At 39.5% G+C, this 21,014-nt stretch overlaps 1 protein-coding gene and 1 pseudogene across 2 annotated transcripts in view; one reads left to right on the forward strand and one right to left on the reverse strand.

Moving 5' to 3' along the window:
• The window catches only part of LOC143658983 (multiple C2 and transmembrane domain-containing protein 1-like), a 484,136-nt pseudogene that overhangs the window by 393,397 nt on the left and 69,725 nt on the right, over positions 1-21,014 (forward strand). The window lies entirely within an intron of this gene.
• On the reverse strand, positions 1,392-5,339 carry LOC143659956 (uncharacterized). Its single transcript, XM_077133355.1, has 2 exons — positions 4,703-5,339; positions 1,392-3,331 (listed from the first exon to the last, which is right to left on the reverse strand). The coding sequence occupies exons 1-2, from the start codon at positions 5,337-5,339 to the stop codon at positions 3,231-3,233; spliced, it is 738 nt and encodes a 245-aa protein (XP_076989470.1). The 3' UTR covers positions 1,392-3,230.

The raw sequence follows: 21,014 nt of genomic DNA on the forward strand, positions 1-21,014 counted from the left end.
GGTGTCAAAGTAAACAAGACTGTTATTGCTTAAGGACCTTAAAGTTAAGCCCCGGTAACTACAAACAAAGCATCAGAGACAATCAAGCTCAGGGAGACAGAAATCAGAGTACAAGTGGCAGGGGCAGGGGGTGGGTAGAGGGTGGGACAGGGAGGTAAGGCAGAGCACAAAGGCAGGGCAAAACACAAGAAAAGAAGAACTGAAAAATTCTCCTATGTTAAACAAAACCTAAGCTAGAGGTCCACAAAAAGCTGAACTGAATGTCAAAGAACAGACAAACAACAAATTCATCCAGCAAGAAAACCCTAGGTAAAAGAAGTGAAAAAAATCTCCAGAGTAAACTAATTAAGGTAATTAAATGCCTAAACACCCAGAAAAAATAACAAATCACACCAGGAAAACTGAACATATGGTCCAGTCAAAGGAACAAACCAACAATTCAAATGAGATACAGGAGTTGAAACAATTAATTCAGAATATATGAACAGACATCAAAAACCTCATCAAAAATCAAATCAATGAATTGATAGAGGATATAAGAAAGGCAAGGAATGAACAAAAAGAAAAAATCAAAGTTCTGAAAAAACATATAACAGAACTTATAGGAATGAAAGGCACAGTAGAAGAGATGAAAAAAATAATGGAAAACTACAATGATAGATTTCGAGAGGCAGAACATAGGATTAGTGAACTGGAGGATAGAACATCTGAAATCCAACCAACAAAAGAAAATATAGGGAAAAAATGGAAAAATATAGAAAGGACTCAGGGAATTGAATAACAATATGAACTGCACGAATATATGTGTTGTGGATGTCACAGAAGGAGAACAGAAGGGGAAAGGAGGAGAAAAACTAATGGAGGAAACGATCACTGAAAATTTCCCAACTCTTATGAAAGACTTAAAATTACAGATCCAAGAAGTGCAGCGTACCCCAAAGAGAATAGATCCAAACAGACATACTCAAAGACACTTACTAATCAGAATGTCAGAGGTCAAAGAGAAAGAGAGAATCTTGAAAGGAGCAAGAGAAAAGCAATCCATCACATACAAGGGAAGCCCAATAAGACTACGCACAAATTTCTCAGCAGAAACCATGGTGGCAAGAAGACAGTGGGATGATATATTTAAATTACTAAAAGAGAAAAACTGCCAACCAAGAATTCTATATCCAGCAAAACTGTCCTTCAAAAATGAGGGAGAAATTAAAATATTTTCAGGCAAAACATCACAGAGAGAATTTGTGACCAAGAGAACAGCTCTGCAAGAAATACTAAAGGGAGCAGTAGAGGTAGATACAAAAAGACAGAAGAGAGGGTGAGGTGTGGGGAAGAGTGGAGAAAGGAAGACTATGAGTAAAAGTAAAAAGAAGGAAAATTAGGTAGGACATATAAAATCCAAAAGGCAAAATGGTAGAAGAAAGGACTACCTGTACAGTAATAACACTAACGATTAACGGATTAAACTCCCCAATGAAAACACATAGACTGGCAGAATGGATTAAAAAACTGGACCTATCTATATGCTGTCTACAGGAAACACATCTTAGACCCAAGGATAAACATAGGTTGAACTTCATCAAGAAAGTAAAAAGACAGCCTGCCCAATGGGAGACAATATTTGAAAACGACATATCAGATAAAGGTCTAGTATCCAGAATTTATAAAGAGATTGCTCAACTCAACAACAAAAAGACAGCCAACCCAATTACAAAACAGGCAAAAGTCATGATCAGACACTTCTCAGAAGAGGAAAGACAAATGGCCAAAAGGCACATGAAGACATGCTCAACGTCCCTGGCTGTTGGAGAAATGCAAATCAAAACCACAGTGAGATATCATCTCACACCCACCAGAATGGCCATTATCAATAATATAGAAAATGACAAGTGCTGGAGAGGATGTGGAGAAAGAGGCACACTTATCTACTGTTGGTAGGGATGTCAAATGGTACAACCACTGTGGAAAGCAGTTGGCTGTTTCCTCAAAAAGCTAAATACAGAATTGCCATATGACCCGGCAACACCATTGCTAGGTATCTACTCAGAGGACATGAGGGCAAGGACACATACAGACATTTGCACACCAATGTTTATAGCAGCATTATTTACAATTGTCAAGAGATGGAAACAAAGCCAAAATGTCCATTAACTGGCAAGTGGCTAAACAAACTGTGGTATATACATACAATGGAATATTATGCAGCTGTAAAACAGAATAAAGTTATGAAGTACGTAACAACATGGATGGACCTTAAGGATATTATGCTGAGTGAGATTAGCCAGAAACAAAAAGACAAATACTGTATGGTCTCACTGATATGAACTGACATTACTGAATAAACTTAGAGAATTTTGTTGGTAACAGAGACCATCAGGAGATAGAAATAGGGTAAGACATTGGGTAACTGGAGCTGAAGGGACACAGATTGTGCAACAGGACTGAATGTAATAACTCAGAAATGGACAGTACAACACTGCCTAAGTGTAATATAATTATGTTAAAACACTGAATGAAGCTGAATGTGGGAACAATAGAGGGAGGAGAGCTGGGGGCACAAATGAAATGAGAAAGAAAGATAGACAATAAAGACTGAGGTGGTATAATCTAGGAATGTCTAGAGTATATAATGATAGTGACTACATGTACAAATTTTTTTTAAATTTCCGCATGAGGAAGAACAAAGGAATGTCATTAATGCAGGGTGCTGAAAATAGATGGTAATTAATACTTTAAAATTTCAAATTATGTGTGAGACTACAGCAAAAAATGTTTATTTGGTACAAAATTTATACTTTTGACTATTGCATTTCCTAATATAACTTATGTAGACAGCTTAATTGAACACCATAAGTACATGGAACCTTGAGAAGGACAGGAGATTTTGTTGGTTTGTCCAGAGTGATACCCCAATAAATCCCAGAGTCATTTGAATAGTGAATAAAAAAAGTATTTGGAAAGTCCACTTCGGGGAATGGTGAGAATGGGGGAAAATTCAACTTCCCCAAGTTGAATTCTTGATATTCTCACAAGCAGTCTAGACAACTAAAGCTATAGGCTGAGCCACTAGTTTGTGCGTTTGTTCATATGAAACTTACCCCTACAAAGGACAGGAAAGCCTACTTAAAATTAGGCCTAAAAGTCACCCCCAAGAAAACCTCTTTTGTTGCTCAGATGTGGCCCCTCTCTCTAAGCCCAACATAGCAAGTAAAATCATTACCTTTCCCTCTTCATAGGACAGGACATCCAGCAGTGAAAGTCTCCCTGGGAAAATGGGACATGACTCCAAGAGATGAGTCTAGCCTGGGCACCATGGGATCCACAATGCCTTCTGGATCAAAAGGGGAAAAAGAAATTAATAAAATAAGGTTATCAGTGGCTAAGGGAGTTCAAGTAGACTCAAGAGGCTGCTCTGGAGGGTACTCTTACACAAGCTTCAGCTAGATACTGCTAATTACCATGGTCTGCCAACTCCAACCAACACCATCCCTGTCAACCCTAAAGAACACCCACGGCTTTATCTGAGATTCTACATAAGCTTCACACACTAAGATTACTTCTAGAAACCTACAAACCCCAGATGGTTCCTAGGCCAGGTAAGCCCTGAAACGCAGAGGGACCAGCCTCTCCAAAAACATCAACTAGTTTCATCCCCCTATCTTATACTGCCCATAGCCCTTTGCAACATGAAATAGTTAGAATGGGCAGAGTCCAAATATCCCTAAAGATTGGGAGAACGGTCAAAGGAGAAGGAGGTGTTATAACAGAATTTTGAACGTAACAAATGAGCATGACTGCTAAACCACTATATTGGTATTTCTGTTACATCACTAGTGTCTTGGAGCAGCTACAAAACCCAAAACTGTGGAACTGTAACCCATATCAAACTCTTGTTTGATAACTACTTCTTACAATATACTTCAAAATATATTCCTTACTGTATAATTGTTATACTCACAGTAAAAAAATATTACAAAAAATAAAAAGAAGGCAAAGGGGTCCACTATAGGTGAGGCCAGCACCCTCTCCTCTTTAACAGATGCTTGGAGGAACTCAGAAGACCCTGCCAGACAGATGGGGCCCAAGCCCCCAGGGAGTAACATCTAAAACCAACCGCTACAGGGGGCTTTTGCACACCATGGCATCAATCTCCCCAACAAGCAAAAATCACAGCAATAACTTCATAACGGAACATACTGCAATTTCATATTTTCAGCCACTCATTGCACATTTTAGGAGAAAAGCCACGATCAAACATCCAAAGAAAACTAAAGTCGGCGGGTTAAGCCAAAAACGCTCCCACGGAAAGCTTCCAGGCCATGCCTGCGTCAGAGTCCTGTGAACAAGGACCCTAAACCCTGCGGCCCAGCCAGCAGGCCCCTTCCCAGGCCGGAGCCCCGCTCCCAGCTCCCTAACCCCGCTCCGCCGCCCCTCTCCTGCGCCCAGCCGCCCCACTCCCGCACCCACCGTCCCACTTCCGCGCCCGGCGCCCCACTCCCTGCACCCACCGCCCCACTCCCGTGCCCAGCGCCCCGCTCCCCGCTCCCAGACCCGGAGCCTCACCACTAGCGCACGCTACTCCCCGTGCCCCGCACCCCGCCGCCTGCCCAGCGCTACGCCCCACCGGGTGCTCCCCCACCCCCACTCGCGCCCGCTACCCCCCTCCCCAGCGCTCTGCCACCACGTGCCCGCCCCGGCTCACCTTGCAGAGCTACAAGTGTTCCCCTGCAGCATCTCGGCGATCTCTGGTTCACGGCTGCCGGCTGCCGGCTGCCGGCTGGCGCGGGCGGCTGCGACGGCGGCGGCTGCGCGGCCGAGGACGACCCGGCGGTCAGGCCTTCCAGCCCTTTCCTGATTTTGAATTTCCTCATGGTCGGCGAAGCCCCCTCCCGAAGGTTCCAGTGGCCCCAGGGCGCGAGCGGGACAGGCACAGGAAACACTCCGACTGCGGCCCCGCGACCGGCTGCCCGCTCATCTGGCCGCGGGCGGGCCCAGCACCGCCCCCACCACTCCTGCCCCGGCTCCGGCTCCGGCTCCCCTCCGGCCTTCGCTCTCGGTCGCGGCCGCCCGGCCCCACGCAAACGCCCGGGACCGCAGTCCAGACCAGCCCGCCGCTGACTGGACTGCCGTGGCTCCCTGAGGGCCAGCAACCAGCGCCAACGCCCGCCAAGCCCCGAAAGACGCCAACGGCCGTGACCCACACATAGCGCCACGAGGCGGCAAATGAGTTGCGCCAAGCAGGCGGCCGGTGTGCGCAGGCGCGGTGCGACCCACGAGGCGTCCGGGCGTGCGCAGGTGCATCGTGGGATAAATAGTGTAGAAAGAAAAAGGAAATGCATTCTCTCTTTTCTTTTCATTGTCTTTTTATCTTACTGTTGCTGATAGTCATATTAATATTTCCCCCTAATAATTACTTGCAGTATTAGAAACTCAGTTTAATTTGACCTTAATCTGACCTTACCAAGTGTTCAGTCATATCCCAATGTTTACTTATTTATATGTTTAAAGTGTCACTATCCTATAATAATACCATGGACTTTATCTTCAACGACCTTAAAAGTATGAAGAAATTGAAATCATATTCTCATCTCATCCTCACCATAACGACTATGGAAGACGTATTTTAATTTCATGCCACTCACTTTACCTTTCAGTAATATTAATATCCTTCTACGATATAGTAAAAACATGGACTGAGTCTGTGTTTCCCACATTTTTTCAGATTTACTATTTTTTCTTTTGATTTTTTTACATTCATCCTTAAAGTGTTATATGATATATAAATCAATTATTTTAACTGAAGAAAATAAAATGTTAAATTTTCTTTGAATGGTTTGTGAGACTACTAATATTCCAAGGCATGAAAAGAAAGAAATTGTATATATTACTTTTAGGGGAGGAATAGACAACCAATGTTTTATAATCAAGATGTTTTCATTTAAAGCTTATATTGAAATAACTTAGCAATCTCTTGTCTCTTTTTTGATTTGATTTCAGGCTTCAGGATGATTTCGTGGGCTCAGCCTTTCTGGATCTCACACAATTGAAGTTAAAAAGGTAACTCTGAACTGTTTTAATATCACTGCACCTTGTCATGCAGCTGGACTCATATATTAGAAGCTGCCAGTTGATCTGGGTTCTAATTACTGCTCTGTCATTTGCTAGCTGTGAGCCCGTGTGCTAGTCAGCTGTCTCAAGTACAGCTCTCTCATCTACCCAGTGGAAATGATAGCATCTTTTCCACCTATCTCATTTGACAACAACTTTGATTCTACAGAAAACAAAATTTGAACACCTGTTCTGTCCCCTAGCATTGTGCTAAGCACCAATAATTTAAGATAAAAGGCATAAATCTTTGCTCTCATGTTGCCGTTGTGGTTTTGGTGCAGAACAAAGAAGATTATGCATGTTAAACATGATTATTATTTTCAGAATCAGGTCACCTTATAAGAAATAAACCCTTTGCACTTTGCTTCAAAAGCAGCAGCTTTCTTATAGACTAAAGTATAATCTAACTATCACAGTTAATCCTAGGTTACTAAGGATTGTCTGTAAAGCAGAGATGAACTGTTTGTATTGGCTCAGTTACAGTCATTTATTATTGCCTGACTAATTGTGAAGTTATGTTATTATTGCTAACACTAATCATTCTTTGCACCAATATATGGCCATCTGTTTTGCAAAATGCATTCCAACATGGGAATTAAGAACTGATTAGTACAACGGAAGAAAAAAATAAAAGAAGGAAACCTTGTCTGATTTGGATGAACATGTTACATCATGTGGCAGGGATAATAAGAGCAGAGGCATGGGCCAGATAGCTAATTTGTGTGTCAGTAAATTTGGAAGATCAAAGTAGTGTATAAATAGAAGAGCTGCCTTATGTGTTCTAGTCATGTAAGTTCTAACAAAGGAGGCAGTTTATTGTTCTTTCAATGGTCGTTTCTTGCCGCTGACTGGACAAGAGAGCAGCCTTGTCTGTACTTCCCACAAGTCCTGCATTCTGACCCCGAGCCTAGCATAAGCTTGACCTAAGGCTAGAGCATCACTGGTGGTTGGCTGTCCACCTCTCAGCAGCAAAAGGAGGCGGCGCAGACCGAGTGGTACAGAGTCCATTGTCATGAACTCACACTGTGATATGCTGTGCTCTTCTTCTATAAAGGTCACAGGTATTTTTCTCTGTAGTCCTCTGCATAAGGATATGCAAATTAGTGGAGTTAACACTTAAGGGCATACATTTCTCTTGTTCTCTATTAAAGTTATATCATTGGTTTAAAAGTCAAAAGAAAAAAGTCATGTAAATTCTGATTATAAATAAACATGCAAATGTTTAAAAGTCAAAAAAAGTTAAATCATTGGTAAAATAATTTAAATAGGATGATTAATAAAATAAAAAGAGATTATATACAAGCATTTGGCATTTGTTTATTTTGCCACGTTAGTTATTTGATGTATTATACTAATTGCTTCCTTTCCCGAAATCACATAAGCATCAAATCACTACTTATTTGTGCTACCGCAGGATGCATTTAATGTGTGCAATTTGGGTTGTCTCTTTTATTGGAGACTGGTTATCTCTTTAAAGAAAGTAGTGGATAAGAGTCATAAAACAATTGGATATGTTATTGAATCTTTATCCTGTAACCATTATAAGATAAAATGAAGTTTTTCCTATTAATTTTTACATGTAATCATTACCAAAAGTGAACCAGATCAAGTTTGTAGCTCTATAGTACATGTACTATAATGTTTATAGTGAAATATTGTTAGTATACATTTGTTAAAATAAAAGGAACAAATTATTCCTAATGAACCATAATGATTACTTAGAGCTAAACTCATATTGGATCAATTTAGCATCATAACTATGATAGTTTATGTATATTATCAATCTGATGGGTTGCTTATGGTTCCTTGGCATGGTAAATTAAACATTGTTTGGAAGCATTTCCTAGTACCATAAAATCTTAGCTCTGAAAGAAACCTGTGGTTCTCATTCCTCGTTGCATGAGGCAATTACTTGGGGAGTTTTATAAATATACAAATTTCCAGGTCCCATCCCTGATCTACAGAACCAAGTCATCAAGGGTGGAATTCATATAAATCCATTTCTTAGCTTCCCAGTTGATTCTGTTATGCAGCCAGAGTTGAAAGCTTCTTATCTGAATCAACTTTTTCTACTAAGTCTCCTCCAATGCTAGAAACCAGTAGTATTATGTACTGAAAGGTAAGCTCCATGAGGAAAAGAATCTTTTTTTGACTTGACCTCTGATTTTTACCCAGAACAAAGCACACTAGTGCTTTGTGGCATTTGTGTTAACACATATTTTGTGAACAAGGGAATGAACGAAATGAATGCATGAATGACTGAGCAAGCAAGGGAACAGGTCTAATTTGCCAACACTTCATGATTCTTTTGTTTGTTTGGTGCTGAACATATTACAATGCCTAAGGTTTATAATATACATTAACTCCTATTTTAAACATATCAATTGAAATATGCAAGCAAGACGTTACCTACCCATTGTTAGTGCTGTGTATTTTGCATTATTTTTTAAAAGTGATCATGGGTAATATTGAGTGATTCATTATCTTTTTCTCAGAGATGCTTACCTGATTCCAAAGCTTGTGTTATCCAACTTGTTAATAATGACTTCCTTTTCTGTTTCATAGTCCAAAGATTGTTTAGGTAGGCATAGATTAAAACAGCCAAAAAATAGAAGCATTACTTTAAATATTGGATATACCTTTACATAATTATACATTGTTTTCAAAGCATGTCTTCATTGTATATCAGGAAAATTATATTTTATATTTTTCCCCTCACTCACTCACCTGTTTACTCTGATACACACTCCTGCATTTAAAAATAATCCTATAAAACTAAAAGTCACAAAAAAAGAAGGAAAAACAGTGGACTGTGATGATAAAAAAGTATTTAAGCCCTCTGGACTCCTATATTCTGGAGCAGCTAGAAGTAAAACTATGAGAGGATCATATAGTAGCCCGTGACAGATTCTGGAATCTGTCCAATAACCACTTGCAGAAGACGGCTTTGCAAACAATTGCTTTTTTATTTCTTGGCTTTATATCTATGTTACACTATTCAATAAAAAAAGTTACCAAAAAAAACTAAAAAGAAGTCAGCAGTCAATAAATAACCCTTATTTAGTTGCTGGACTCAAATTGATGAAAATAGCTGGTACTGCTCTCTATAGATTTATATATTATAAGGAAAGGACTTATAGCTTTCTCAATACTGCTAGAGTTTCTTAGGCATTATAAAAAATACTTTCATTTAATGCTGCATGGGTGGTTCAGTGGTAGAATGCTCATTTATCATGTGGGGACCTGGGTTCAATTCCCGGTTCATTGCAACCCCCATAACCACCACCACCACCCCTCCCCTTGAAAAAACCTTTCATCCAGTGATTCGTAGTTTTCCGAATCTTTTCTTTTTTTCTTTATTTTCAATTTTGAAATGTATAATCATATGGATTGCTAAAGTTTTACATTCATCAAATATACTTTCAAAATTATTTGCTCTGATTTGTTGCACGTAAAGGTATGTGCCTTTTAATAAGCATGCAGTTTTATATATTCTCAGGATTTCTCATTGGACATCTTATTAAAGTTTTCCATTTGGTCTAAATTATCATCTTACACTGAGCAGTTGCAAAAAAAATTGCAATCTGCCAAAATATGCTTTTGATTTCAGTGTAGTTTATCTCTTCATTTGCTATTTCTTACACGTGTGTGTTTGTGTGTACACGATTACTGTTGTTAGTTTGTGTGGTAAGTACCCACATTGCACCTGACCTTGATTTCCATTGGGTGTCCTTATGTGTTCAGAAGAGTAAGACCCAAGTAGAAGATCAAGACCCAGTGATATTCCCTTCTCAGACTTTTCATCAACTTTCCAGAATCCTTTGAAGGGAAGAAAATCATCTAGTGAATTCAGTTATACCCAGTTGGCCCACATTTTATTGGATGCCATAATACATGAATAGTACTTTCTTTCATGGATAATATTTTGATGACATCAAAAGTTGCACCAGGAAAATAAAGGAAGACATATCTTTTCCTCTTAAAAATAATGTTATTGTGCATAAACCATGGTTCTGTCTTATTCATTTAATGATTCTTCAAAATTGAAATGTTTTGTGTTCCAGGCCCACAGATGTGACCCTTCCTCTGAAAGATCCCCGTTATCCCGACCATGATCTCGGAATTATTTTACTTTCAGTGGTTCTTACACCCAAAGAAGGAGAACCCAGGGATGTGGTAAATTGCCTCAAAGGCGAGTAGGAACTCCTTCTTGCTTTTGGTTATCTAAAGGCTGTGCGCCTTCTTTGGACCCGAGGCTAATAATAAAGAGAAGATGCAAATGAAAAGCTGGCCTTGCTCTTTGTTTCTGTGAATATCCTGGGTATTGCTAGACTCTGCTTATTGTATTTTTTTTAACTCAAATTTCCTGTTTCATGCTCCAGATCAGAACCTCTGGTTGTAAATAAGGGACAGATTTACTCATTTTATTATAATTTTGTTTATAATTTCAGACATGTTATATTCTAGGCAAGTATTAATATTTATTTGGGGAATACATTTACTAGTGAATTGAATGTCTAGAATTCCGTGTTGGGGTATCCAGACCCTACCATTTTGATTGTATTGTCAGGTGTATCATGACAAAGCAAATGAGGTGAAATTATGAACAGAGTTTCTGCTTTCTGGTATGTGTTTGCTGAATGATAAGCGAGCACTTTTCATCTTCTTGATGGACTTCCATGTTGGTATTACCCATTTCTTGGCACTGGCTGTCTGCACTTCCTTGTACACCATGCTGCTGTGAGAACTGACAAGGGATACAGAGGAGCCAATTACTCCAGTGCAGTTGAAGTGGCATTAAAAAATATCAGGTTTGACCCGCATCAGTATGCTTGCCAGTGCACATTCTACCACAGTTTACCTGAGATTCTTTATTAGACTCAGTGTGCTTTCATGGACCTGGGGGCTACTCTAACTAGTTCTGACTATAAGATGTTTCAGGAATAGACATAATTTTTTTAGGTAAGTCCAAATACTGCATTTCAGCAACATGTGTATTGCTGCCTCAAAATAATGTGTGATTGAAGTTGGTATAGGATATCTGTTAAAAATATATCATTGACATTTTTTCCTAGACAGTAGATAAAAATAGTGAACTTCACTTTAAAATTTTGAATGTTTTATACTCATTGAATATTCACCCTTTTTGATAAATAGTTCCCTCTATCCTGTTAAAAAATTAAACAAGTAACATGTATTCATAAGTAATATTTTCTGCATATGATGTAAGTATCTCTGCTTCACTCAGTAAGGAAGGAGTTTCTCTTTTCCAACAAATGTTACCAAGTAATACCTACTGCAAGACTATAGCACTGTGAAATTACATGTGTATATGTGCAAATGCATAGCCATGTGGGCAGATGGAAAGGTCGGTGAGGAAAATTTTTTACAGAGAATATTTAGAAATGGAGGACCATCATTTTAGAATTCACCACTTCAGAAGACAGTATATTTCACCCTAGCTCAAACCAAAGAAGTATATATCCTGCTGGCAAATGCATATTTAGGAATAAATTATAAATATTCATTTATTACTCTATTGAAAATAACCCTGGTATTGAAGCGCCTACTATAAGCCAGGTCCTATGTTAGACACTTAGAATAAAATAGAACTTAAATTCAGTGAAGAAGGATTTGGAGATTAAACAATCACTGAAATAAGTGTAAAATGACAACTGTTTTAAGTTCCATAAAAGAGAAGTATATGTTGCTGTAAGTATGAAAAATAGGAGAATTGATTCTAGCCAGAGGGCCAGAAGGTATAGGAAGGGCATCTATGAGGAAGTAAAATCAGAGGTAGAGTCTTTTCATAAGGCAAAAACCAGGAAGGGGGGATGTATGTCTAGAAGAAGAAACAGCACATACAAAGCCTGTGGCTAGAGAAGTCATGCCATATTTCAAGAATTGAAAAAGTACCAGCATTCAGAGAAGGTAGAAGCAAAGAGCAAGAGGGCAGTTGTGGTGCATGATGACCCTGGAGCAGAATGTAAATGCCCAGGCAAGGTAGGACCCATTGGTTATGTCAGGGTTTGCAGCCTTTCCTAGAGAGCCACTGAAAATTATAGAAATGGAAAGTAGCACAATCCTATTTGCCTTTAGCAAATATCTCTAGCTATACTGTAGAAAACAAGAGTGCAGAGATAAACATGAATGCTTGCAGACCAAGTATATTGCAGAAATCCAGGTGAGTGGTAATGGAGGCTTGGATTGGGGCTGTCAGAAGTAGAGATGGAGGTAAAATCAACAAAACTTGGTGATGGAATATTCTTGCATTGGGCTTTTTTGTTATTTAATGAAGGGTAGCACTTCCTAAGTGAAAATACCTAATTGCCTGAGGTCTTGTGTTTCCTCCTTTCCTCAAACAATCTAAACTTGCAACATTACTGTGGGTTGGAATGATGTAGCAGCTCTTGTAGTTATTTGATGATTTGATGGTGGATAATCTGCTGATTTTTTTACATTGAAGAAGTATTCATTAAATACTCTCTAATCAAACTGTTTGAAAGATCAAGTTGGTACCAAGATACCGTACTGAGATGTTCTGAATTACATAAAACTACATGCCAGCACTGGCAAAATAGTTCCGAAGATTACTTTTTCTTTGACAATCCTTGTGGAATTCTTCAATCTCTCTGACTCCCTTAACTTATATTTAAGCAGACTTTTTAATTCGAGAAAAATCGTTAAGAAATATTAAAGTGTCTGGAAGCTGATCCTCAGTGAGTTTTCAAACATGAATTTGGAAGGAAAGAGTTGAGTTTCCATCAGTTACTCATCAAAAATCTAGTTTTATTTATTCATTTAATACCTTTCTTTCTTTTTCCTTTTCTTCATTGTAGCCTCTGTCCCAATCATACAAGTTCCTCCACAGTTCTCTCAAATTCAAACTTTTTCACTGTCACTTGTCCTACCTAAAATATGCTTCCTCTTCACCTCACCTCCATCTAATATCATATAACTCCTTAAAATATCTATATCTGGGTGGGCCACGGTGACTCAGCAGGCAAAGTTCTCATCTGCCATGCCAGAGACCCGGGTTCAATTCCTGGTGCCTGCCCATGCCAAAAAAAATCTCTATCTAATTCATTGCTTCTGATTACCTTTCTTGTAATGTTCCTCTCAAAACCTAGTCCAGTTTTCTGTGCCTGGTGGTGTTCAATGGGTTGTAGACAGGTCACTATGAGAATTTGAAGGGATATTTCATGTGAATAGGGAAGTTATTTCAAGTATTTCTTCTTACTTGTCTTTATATTCTTGAGGTTGTCACAAAAATATTCTTTACTAAGTTTTTAAAATTGGTATAATAATAATAATCTGCTTGAAATCAGGTTTTATTCCTCTACTCAAGGTTCCTATGATAACACTGAATTGTAAGCACATCACTGAATTTTTATCATTTTGTTAACATGTCTCATATTATCTAAATATATTTCTCTTGGCTACATTTGAATTTCTTGGTTGGAAACAATCAGAGAGTGAAAGTATGAACAAATTGAATATTCATACACCTGAAATACTTTTAACATACTGGTGCAATGAAAATGATAGGCTAAACTTTCAAGAATTAACCTATCAAAAAATATTAAGGGCAAATCTTAGCGAAATTCACACTCTAAATATAACAAACTAGAAATCAGTTATTAAATGCTTCACAATTCCATTTAATAGTTAGAATGTTGCATAGGGGAGGAATGGAGGATAATTTTACATTGATCTTCACATGGCAAAAGTATCAAGAGTTCTGTCTCTTTTCATTACCTCATAAATAATTTAAGCTTTGGGGATTTAAGACTTTTAGTTTGAAAAACCATGTGTTGATTCTTATGTTTTTTGTTTACAAAACTTTGCTAAATAGTTTCTGTGTGTTAAATTGGAGCGTAGAAGAGATGAATTTGAAGAGCTTTTAACAAATACATCCCTAACAATCAACTAGAAAATAAAACAATAATATTAAGAAAAAGCCTTGAAAAATGTATTTAGAGATGAATGCTTGAAATACAAAGTTCTTAGCATCACAAAGTGCCACACATTCTAAATCAGTTTCCTTGTGCTTTTTTATTCACTGCTAATGCTGACAATGAATAATGCAGTTGGGATGATTTCTCTTTGTGAGGACTGCCAGTTCTAAAAATCAGTAACTCTGATTTTGACTACGTTGAAAATCTATATGCTTATTGAATCTATTGAAGAAGCCTCAAAAACACGCAAGGTCTAATTACAACAATTTAAGTAGTGGAGTATGAGTAAGAGAAAATGTAGTTCATAGTGCCTATATTAAAATCTTCTCCATTGAGTTCCTGATTGAGCCCTTTTTAAAAAAGTCCTAGATTTGGACAAATATAGCTATATATTTTTTTTAAGTTTCCAACATTGTATGTATAAGAAGCCTTCATGGGGGCATGCTGATGAGCTGCATGGCACAACTGTCATTTCTGTTTTGATTGCATGTCCTGCAAAATTGAGCAGTGCATACATGTGTGTCCTATATCTGTATCTGGTATTTTGGTCTGATAGTGTGTTTGAGTTCTTTCTGGCTCTTTTCCTAGCAGAGTTCAATCCATAGCATTCTTCATTGGAGAATTTGTGAAATAAAAGTGAGCTAATTTGTGTTACACACCCTCTTGAATAACCTATACCTACAAATTGCTTGGCTAGAGCTAAAAATAGAGAATTCTGCAGTTCGCCTCTACGCAGAATGTCATCCCTGGCACCGTGGGTGACCGTTTATGCCTATGTGAAGTCCTGATGAGTAAATGATTCAGTTTGGAGGAAGAAGAAACCGAAGAGGACCTTGAACTGCACAGCCTGCTATGGGATGGACAGAGAAGAAGAGGACCACTATGTGTCGAGGCTCTGGGAAGTCTACAGCAGCTGTGACACCACAGGAACGGGCTTCCTGGACCGAGAGGAGCTGACCCAGCTTGGCCTTAAGCTCCACCTGGAAAAGCAGCTACCTGTCCTTCTTCAGACACTTCTTGGGAATGACTGTTTTGCCAGAGTGAACTTTGAGGAGTTTAAGGAAGGTTTTGTGGCGGTGTTGTCATCGGATGCTGGGGTCAGGCCCTCTGATGAGGAAAATTGTTCTTTGGAACCAGCCACATTGCATGCTGTCCCACCGAAGTACGTGAGCGGCTCCAAGAGGTATGGTCGGCGGTCCTGGCCGGAGCTCCGCAGTTCCGAGGCCGAAGCCAAGTATGCGCCAGACCAGCACACAAGGGCCAGCCTGAGAAGCCCACTCAGGCGGTCTGCTTCCCTGGAGAGTGTGGAGAGTCTCAAGTCCGATGAAGAAGCCAACAGTGCTAAAGAACCTCAGAATGAGTTGTTTGAAGCTCAAGGCCAGCTGCGAGCCTGGCTCCCCAACACCTTTGGGAGCCCCTGCAAGCCTGGCAGCCCTGCCTTGGACATGTCCGAGAGCCAGGTCCGGGGCATCTGGGATGAGCTGGGAGTAGGAAGCAGCAGCCACCTCAGCAAGCAGCAGCTGGCTCTGATCTGCCAGAACATTGGGCTCCAAGGACTTGAGAAAGAGGTTGTGGAGGACAGTGCTGTCCGAACCACCACGACCTCGTCCCTCAGGTCCCTTTGCTCAGACCTGCGGCTCTTCTCCAGTATTGACGACGGCACTGGCTTTGCGTTCCCCGAGCAGGTCATCACCATGTGGGCGCGGGAAGGAATTCAGAACGGCAAGGAGATCTTGCAGAGACCTCATTACAGCAGAGAACCCCATACAGCAAAGTGCAGTTGGAAACACATTTTTCTTTATTTTTTATATTAAGATACAGGAAAATTTAATCTAAAAAGAAAATGAAATACAGAGAAAACAGTCTGGAAAAAATGCCTCTCTGAAGGGAGATTTTAGTATCTTAAGTCATTTCCCCCAAATGTCACATTAACCGTCTGAAACTTTCTGAATACCAGGATGTGGGGGGTAAAACCTACAGACATGTCTGGAGAGAATCTTCATCTTCAAGGTGGACACGTCTCTGTGTTCGGATGTCACTGTCATGGAAGTGTGTGCGTTTCCATTTCTTTGGCCACGCGCTCTGAGTGAACCGAAATTCCAGAAAGAGACCCCCGACCACCAGGACTCATGTACTGCTGAACCCTCCCCTGATGGGCTCCAGTCCCATCAGACCCCCCCCCTCCGTTCTGGCCACTTCTCCTCACTCCTCCATTTTCTTCCACATGCTGGCTCAGGAGGCTGCCCTCAGCCAAGCCCAAATCTCCTCAAGAAGTCATATTTCTCCAGACATATAGGAGCTTAGGGGTTGCTATGCTCTGGATAAGAGGGCAGGGTGAATGGGGAAGGATGCAGGGTGGAAAGTGCCTGTCGATGGGGCAGCCGTTGGGCCCAGCCCACTGGTGCCAGGCTGGTAGCCAAGCCTTTCCCTTTAAAACATGTTTATTATAACCCACCCCAGTTAAGATGGCAGAGTGAGATGCTCAAGGGCCCTTTCTCTCCCCAGAAGCTTTGCACAACCAGCAAGAACTGGCAGAAACATTTTTCTCAAAGCCCCAAAAAACAGTTAAGGACTGCAGTCATGGGAAATTTTAGTTTCCTTGACTGCTTAGGCAGATGCCAGGCAATGGTTTGGCTTAAGGAAAGGAAATTTATTCACACAGTTTTGAGATTAGGAAAAAAGTCCAAATCAAGATATCATCAAGACAGTACTCGCTCTGTAAAGACATGGTGCTCTGGAGTTGGCGTGTCACGTGGCAGGGCACAGGGGAACCTCTTTTGGCCTCTCCTTTCTCTTTCAGGTTCCGTTGATAGCAGCTTCTGGCTGCTCCCTCTGTGGCTTTTTCTCTTTTTTGTTTCAATTTTTTTTTTGCTTATAAAGGACTCTGATAATAGGATTAAGACCCATCCTGTTTGAGGTGAGCTGCACCTTAACTGAAGTAGCCTTGTCAAGATGTCCTACTTAGGATAGGTTCCCACCCACAGGAATGGATTAAGTTTAAGAACATGTTTTTCTGGAATTTGTATCTTCAAACCACTATGCAGGGCAAGTGTATAATCTAGAAAAGTCTACATAAACGTGGTAGGCTCTCCTGGCTCCCTGGAGGGCCCCCACACCAACCCTCTGTGACCAGCTCAGCACCAGGCCAGCCCACATTCCCAGCATGGGTCCCCAGCCCCAGTTTCGGAGAGAGCACGGTAACCCTCATGCCCATAGGGGAGCATGTATGCCTGAGCCTGTCTTTCTGGTGGTGCCAGAGGGACTGAACCAGGATGCTCATTACAGGCCTGCCTCCTCGGACTTGCTGTGGGGGAGCAGGCAAGGCATGGCCGCCTGGGCAAGGGATTGCTGGCTGTAGGACCCACTGTGCCACTCCTCAGACTTTAAGGGAACTGCTTGTTAGGGAAGAGGGGATATTCCTATCTGTGTAAATTATAAATGGGGGAATTCCCAGGGCCACTTGTGCTTGCCCAAGATAATATGTATATGCAGAAAGAATCAGGGAGGCTACCATACTTCTGGAGCTATTCTCTAAACTCATTTTATGGATAAGCCCTGAAGGAGGGTACTCGCACAGGGCAATCTGCAAAGACTGGGAAATGTGTGTTTTCTTTACCTTTTTTGTTGTTATCTCCTGGCATTCAAGGAAAGCTCTGTCATAACGCTAGCTAGGTAGTAGCTTAAGCACCAGAAGACTCCTCAGTGTCTAAATTCCAGTAGTACCCCAATAAATTATCAAAATGTCGAGGTTTCAACAAAAGATTACAAAGAAACATGATGCAATGGCCAAGGTAAAGGAGAAGATTAAAGCATTAGAAACCATCAGTGTTGAGGATCAGATTTGGGACATTCCAGACAAAGACTTAGAAAAAATGATCCTAAATATGCACAAAGAGCTGGAGGAAAACATGGAAAAAAGAAATCAGAAAATGATAGATGCACATAGACATGGAAATTATGAAAAATAGTCAAACAGAACCGAAGATTACAATAATAGAAATTTAAAATTCCCCAAAGGGGTTCAACAGCAGATTAGAGCAGGCAGAAGAAACAATCAGTAAACTTGGAGATAAGACTATTGAAATCATCCGGTCTGAGGAGCAAAACGAATGAAGAAGAGTGAACAGAGCCAGAGGAACTTGTGGGACACAGTCAAACATACCACTGTATGCATTGTGGAAGTCCTAGAACGGAAGAAAGAGAGAAATGATGGCTGAAATTTCCCCAAATTGAATGAAAGACATGAATATACACATCCAAGATGCTCAACGAACTCCAAACAAGATAAATACAAATAGATTCACACTATACTACATTATAATTAAACTGTCAAATAATAGAGATTCTGAAAGCCACGAGAGAGAAGTAGTGTTTCACATACAAGGTGGTCTTGATAAGTAAACATGGAGGCGAGACAGCAGTGGAAAGACATTTAAAGTGCCAAAAGCAAAAAATTGACAACCAAGAATCATATATCCACCAAAACAGTCTTCAAAAATGAGGGAAGGATTAAGACATTCCCAGATAAATAAAAGCTGAGAAACTTCATCACCAGGGAACTGGCCCTGCAAGAAATGCTAAAGAGACTCTGCAGATTGAAAGGAAAAGGACACTAAGCAATGACTGAGACCACCTGAAGAAATAAGGGTCTGTGGTAAGAAAACATGCATAAATATAAATACCATTACCAATGTATTTTTTGTTTGTAACTCTGCATTTTACTTCCTAAAGTATCTAAAAGGCAAATGCATGAATTTTAATGGTAAATCAGTGGTTTTGGACCCATAATGTATAAGTATGCATTTGGTGCCAAAAACTACATAAAGATGGAAGGCTTTGGGGTATAGGACATAGATTATGCATGTCTGAAGCTAAGTTGATATTAAAGCAAACCAGATTGTTATAGATTTAGGATGTTAAATTTAAGCAACATGGTAACCACAAAAAAAATATTACAGATTATGCAAACTCATAGATACAGAAAGTAGAGTATATGTTACTAGGAATGGGGTCCAGGGCAGTGGGGAATTAATGCAAGATGAGTATGAGGTTCCTATTTGGGGTGAAGGGGAAGTTCTAGTAATGGATGATGGTGAGGGTACCGCAATGCATGAATGAATGTGACTGATCCCACTGAATGGTGTTCTTGAAAGGGGTTGGGATGGAAAGATTTATGTCGTATATATGTTTCCACAATCTTAAAAAAAAGCAGAGAAAATGACAATTGAATGCAGTACGTGATACTGACTGTAATCTAGAATGGAGGAGAAAATGCCCAAAAGGACATTATTGGTACATATGAAAAATTGGAATATGGAATATAAGCTTAACATCAATGTTAGATTTCGTGAACTTGATGACTGCAGCTCAGGTGTGGGTATCCTTATTCATAGAAAATGTGCGTGGATATTGTATGCTGTAGGAGCATGATGTGCATAATCTGCTTTCAGTGTTACAAGGTGGATGGGTAGGTGGGCAGATGGACGGACAGATGATAGAACGATGGAATAGTGCAGCAAGGGTGGCAAAATGTTGAAGTTGGTGGATCAGGAAGGGTATCTGGGGGTGGGTGAGGGTATTTTGGAGTTCTGTATAGGGTTTGTATTATTTTTGTAACTGTCGTGTAGATTTGAAACTATTTCAAAATAGAAATATTTTTTAATGTTTATTATTTTTATTGCTGAATTCTACTTCCCTTTGTAAAAAAAAACAAATGAACGAACAGACTGACAGAAATGTATAAATATATAAAGTTAAGGAGAAAGTTTCCCTGCCTTTGAGTCCCCAGGAGTGGTGGCAGTTACCAACTTCACCAGCATCCTGCAGAATTTTCTTTTTTCTTATAAAATAAACGTATATTTACACTAAAAAAAAAAAAAAAAATAGAGAATTCTAAGAAACATATGAATTGAGCCTGGTTGGCTTGTAGTGTGTTAAAAATCACATTTCTCATGCTAGTTTATTTTTCATATTTTTCAGAATTATCCCACAGTCAGGATTTGAAAAAATATTGACCTACCAAAAAATTGAATGTATATATATTTTATAAGATGTATGTACTGTAATCTCTAGCCATTCTGTGATTTGTTTTACATCTATAGTAGTTAAGTAATTGCCTAAAGAAAACATCGCTACAATAAAAGATAAAGCAAAAAATGAAGGAGATGTGGAGTTAAAAATATACGTCATCGCTTCTGCAGCTCATCTATCACAGGCTATGTTTTTATGGAACTCATTCCATTTATTGGATTCAAGGAAGTTTAAGCAGCTGATCACTAGTATGAGCACTTAATGATACTATACTAATATTTGATGATGACACTTTCAAAAATGAATTCATATGTTCCTCAGCTGAAGTTAAGGTCATAGAGCATAAAAAAACAAATCTTATTTTTCTAGAATTTGCTTCATCTCCTATTTTTAACATTCCCCAAATAATCTTTCTTCTTTAACATGTCTATCAGATAGCAAAGGTAAAAGTACTAATATGTTAAATTATGTTTCTTTTTGCTTTTCTACTGTTTTTATCTTTATTGAATCTACCTTAACCCAACTACCTAAAAAGAAAATGGGGCTTGGGAATATCCACTTAGATAAATGGTTTGGTGGAAAGAATCAGAAATTTTTGTTGTAAAATCTAGAGCCGTTAGATCAAGAGAATCACAGGATCTCATAATAAACCTCTAAATACTAAATCAGAAAAATAATTAATTGGTCATCATAGATGCCAAATATTTCATATTTATACTTAGGGAAATCACTGACGTTCTGTTTGTATGTTTCCCAATTTAAAAAATGGTACTATGCAGCCTGTGTATAAAATTGATTTTGAGAGACAAAACAAAACAAACACTAACCCTACAGGTTGCTTTACATAGAGAAGGTTAATTAATTGCATGCAGTGGTTCTAAGTAAGGGGATGTGGTTTGACCAGCAGCATTCCTAAAT

The sequence above is a fragment of the Tamandua tetradactyla genome, chromosome 16, assembly GCF_023851605.1.
Source record: "Tamandua tetradactyla isolate mTamTet1 chromosome 16, mTamTet1.pri, whole genome shotgun sequence".
Taxonomy (NCBI): Eukaryota; Metazoa; Chordata; class Mammalia; order Pilosa; family Myrmecophagidae; genus Tamandua; species Tamandua tetradactyla.

What these genes read in the sequence shown, in the direction of transcription:
- LOC143659956 (XM_077133355.1), bottom strand. Translation starts at nt 5,339, where the DNA reads ATGCATTTCCTTTTTCTTTCTACACTATTTATCCCACGATGCACCTGC. An exon ending in AACACTTGTAGCTCTGCAAG is followed by an intron (nt 3,332 to 4,702) that starts GTGAGCCGGGGC and finishes CTTTTGATCCAG; the next exon opens with AAGGCATTGTGGATCCCATG.